At 52.8% G+C, this 2,239-nt stretch overlaps 1 protein-coding gene across 1 annotated transcript in view; it reads left to right on the top strand.

Annotated features, from left to right (window-relative positions):
- The first annotated feature begins 37 nt into the window (after positions 1 to 37).
- LOC111728763 (serine protease 45-like) overlaps positions 38 to 2,239 on the top strand; it is a 14,721-nt gene continuing 12,519 nt past the window's right edge. The window contains exons 1-2 of the mRNA XM_023520556.1: positions 38 to 177; positions 820 to 1,085. Of these exons, the coding sequence (XP_023376324.1) occupies positions 38 to 177; positions 820 to 1,085 (406 nt within the window). The remainder of the gene's footprint in view (positions 178 to 819; positions 1,086 to 2,239) is intronic.

The following is a 2,239-nucleotide window of genomic DNA, read 5'->3' as shown; positions in this document are numbered from 1 at the left end:
CCTTCACTGACCCGCTCCAGGGTGTGGCCATCGGAGTATGAGGATAGTTGGTGGAAGGCCGGCTTCACAGAAGAAGTGGCCCTGGCAGGTGAGCCTGCAGATCGACGATGAACACGTGTGCGGAGGCTCCCTCGTTGCCAGCCGCTGGGTGCTGACGGCCGCCCACTGCATATATGGGTGAGTGTTCCAGACTCGGGGCTTGGGCCCCTGGCCTGGAACCAGTCCTGTCCCCTTCCCGGAGCTCTGTCTTCCTCATCAGGAAAAGGGGGGTCACGGTCCCTCTTCTTCAGGTTGTAGTCAGAGGTAGGTGATGTTAGGGCCCTTGGTAGCCTGGAAAGTCAAATCCAAAATCGGGTTCACAGCCACCTGGGATGATTAGCCTTCATCGAGCGGCAGGAAAGGGGAGAGGTGACAGTTGGGAGACAGTGTACGAACAAAGACTTTGAAGGAAGACTAATTAAAGGGCGTGAGTGTAGTAACTTGGCTAAATCAACGCCTCAAACTTTACTAAGCCTAGGAATACCTGGAGAGCTTGTTAAAACACAGGTTGCCTGTCCCTGACCCCCATTCAATTCAATAGGTCAGGAGTAAGACCCAAGAATTTGCACTTCTCACAAGTTCCTAGGTGATACAACTGATGCTGCTCATCTGGGGACTAAACTTCGAGAACCACTGGATAGAGTGGCCCGGGGTCCGGGGGAAGGGATGTGGTTTGGAGGGAGGCAAGCGGCCTATGGCTGGCATTGGAGATGGGAACTGGCTGGGAAGAAGCTGGAGCACGCGGAAGGGGGGTGTAGAACCTCGAAGATCTCTCTGCAGCCATCTGGACTACACGGCGAAGATAGGAGACATACACATGAGGCATACCTCCGGGACGGCACTCAAGGTCCCGATTATAGATATCGTGATCCACGAAGATTATAAGCCTTTTGGAACGATCGAAAATGACATTGCTTTGGCTCTGCTCGAGTTCCCTGTGAATTACACCTCACACATCCAGCCCGTGTGCTTCCCAGAAAAGGCTTTCATGGTGCAAGCTGGTACAGAGTGCTGGGTGACCGGATGGGGAAAATTACACGAAAAAGGTGAGACGGTGAAGCCAGACTGTAACAGACTCGGGCTCGGGAGAGGCTGCTAAAGAGACAGGGAGGCAGTTTGCCAGCAAGTGAGTAAGGGAGGAGGGTGGCGGAGATGCGGCTAGGAAGTAATTTAATGGTGTTGCAAATTTCTATTAGCATGTCAGGACCTAGAGGCTTGGGTGACAAGCAAGGGGGTTCTTTCTAGGGTGGATTTTAGCTCATGGGGGTGTCGATCTGCCTGCTAATCTGAGCTGTCCCAAACTAGAAGGACTTGCCTTGGTGGATGAGGAGATTTCTGTGAGTGAGAAGGGGCCAGGGAACAAACACGCCTCTCGGTGAAACTGTAAAGCTTCCTATCCCCATGGGGGAGAGGCTGGATTTAGTACCTTTGGGGCACTTTCTGTCCGAGAGTCTGTGGTCCTGCTCTAAAGACACCTTACTGATGTATAGGACACCTGTCACTATTACTAATACTACGCAGAGTGACAGATACTTGGCTTTGATTTCTCAGGCCGATCAGGGCTCACCTCTCCCTGTCCTGACCTGTTCTTCTTTCTCCTGCCCTGGCTTTGATTCTTACCTCCTCCTCTCCCCACGTCAGCTTTGGGCCTCATTTCCTCCAGTGTTAGGTGGGGACAGTATCCACTGCGGAGAGGGTGTCTGTATATGAACACACCTTTGAGATCCAGAGTGGGTGCCAGGGGCCTCCGTCCGGGCCCACTAAGCAGACCCACCCGCTCCGAAATTATCTTTACAGATTCTAAAGACGCAGCTCCAGAACTGCTTCAGGAGGCCGAACAAAGCATCATTCGCCATGAGAAGTGTAACGAGATAATCAAGAAGAAGTTGAGGAGTGAGGCTAACATGGTCAAGAAAGGGACCGTCTGTGGTTACAATGCCCTAGGAAAGGACTCCTGCCAGGTCAGTTCACGGGCCTTTGCCACCTCTGCATGTTGCTTGTCACCTCAGAGGTTCTTCAACCACTGGTAGGGGATCATCTTGCTTCTGCATCATCTGCCACTCCCTCCATTCGCTCTTTATTCAAATTAAGGGGAGTCAAAGGACAAGCTGTCAAGGTTCTGCCAGCTGGCCTGACCCGGTCCTTCCGTAGAGAGGAGATGATGCTGCCCGGAGTGAGACAGGGAGCGGGGGAGAGATTC

The sequence above is a fragment of the Pteropus vampyrus genome, unplaced genomic scaffold, assembly GCF_000151845.1.
Source record: "Pteropus vampyrus isolate Shadow unplaced genomic scaffold, Pvam_2.0 Scaffold271, whole genome shotgun sequence".
NCBI lineage: Eukaryota > Metazoa > Chordata > Mammalia > Chiroptera > Pteropodidae > Pteropus > Pteropus vampyrus.
Note: the sequence above shows the minus strand (reverse complement) of the source record. Positions and strands in the feature narration are given on the sequence as shown.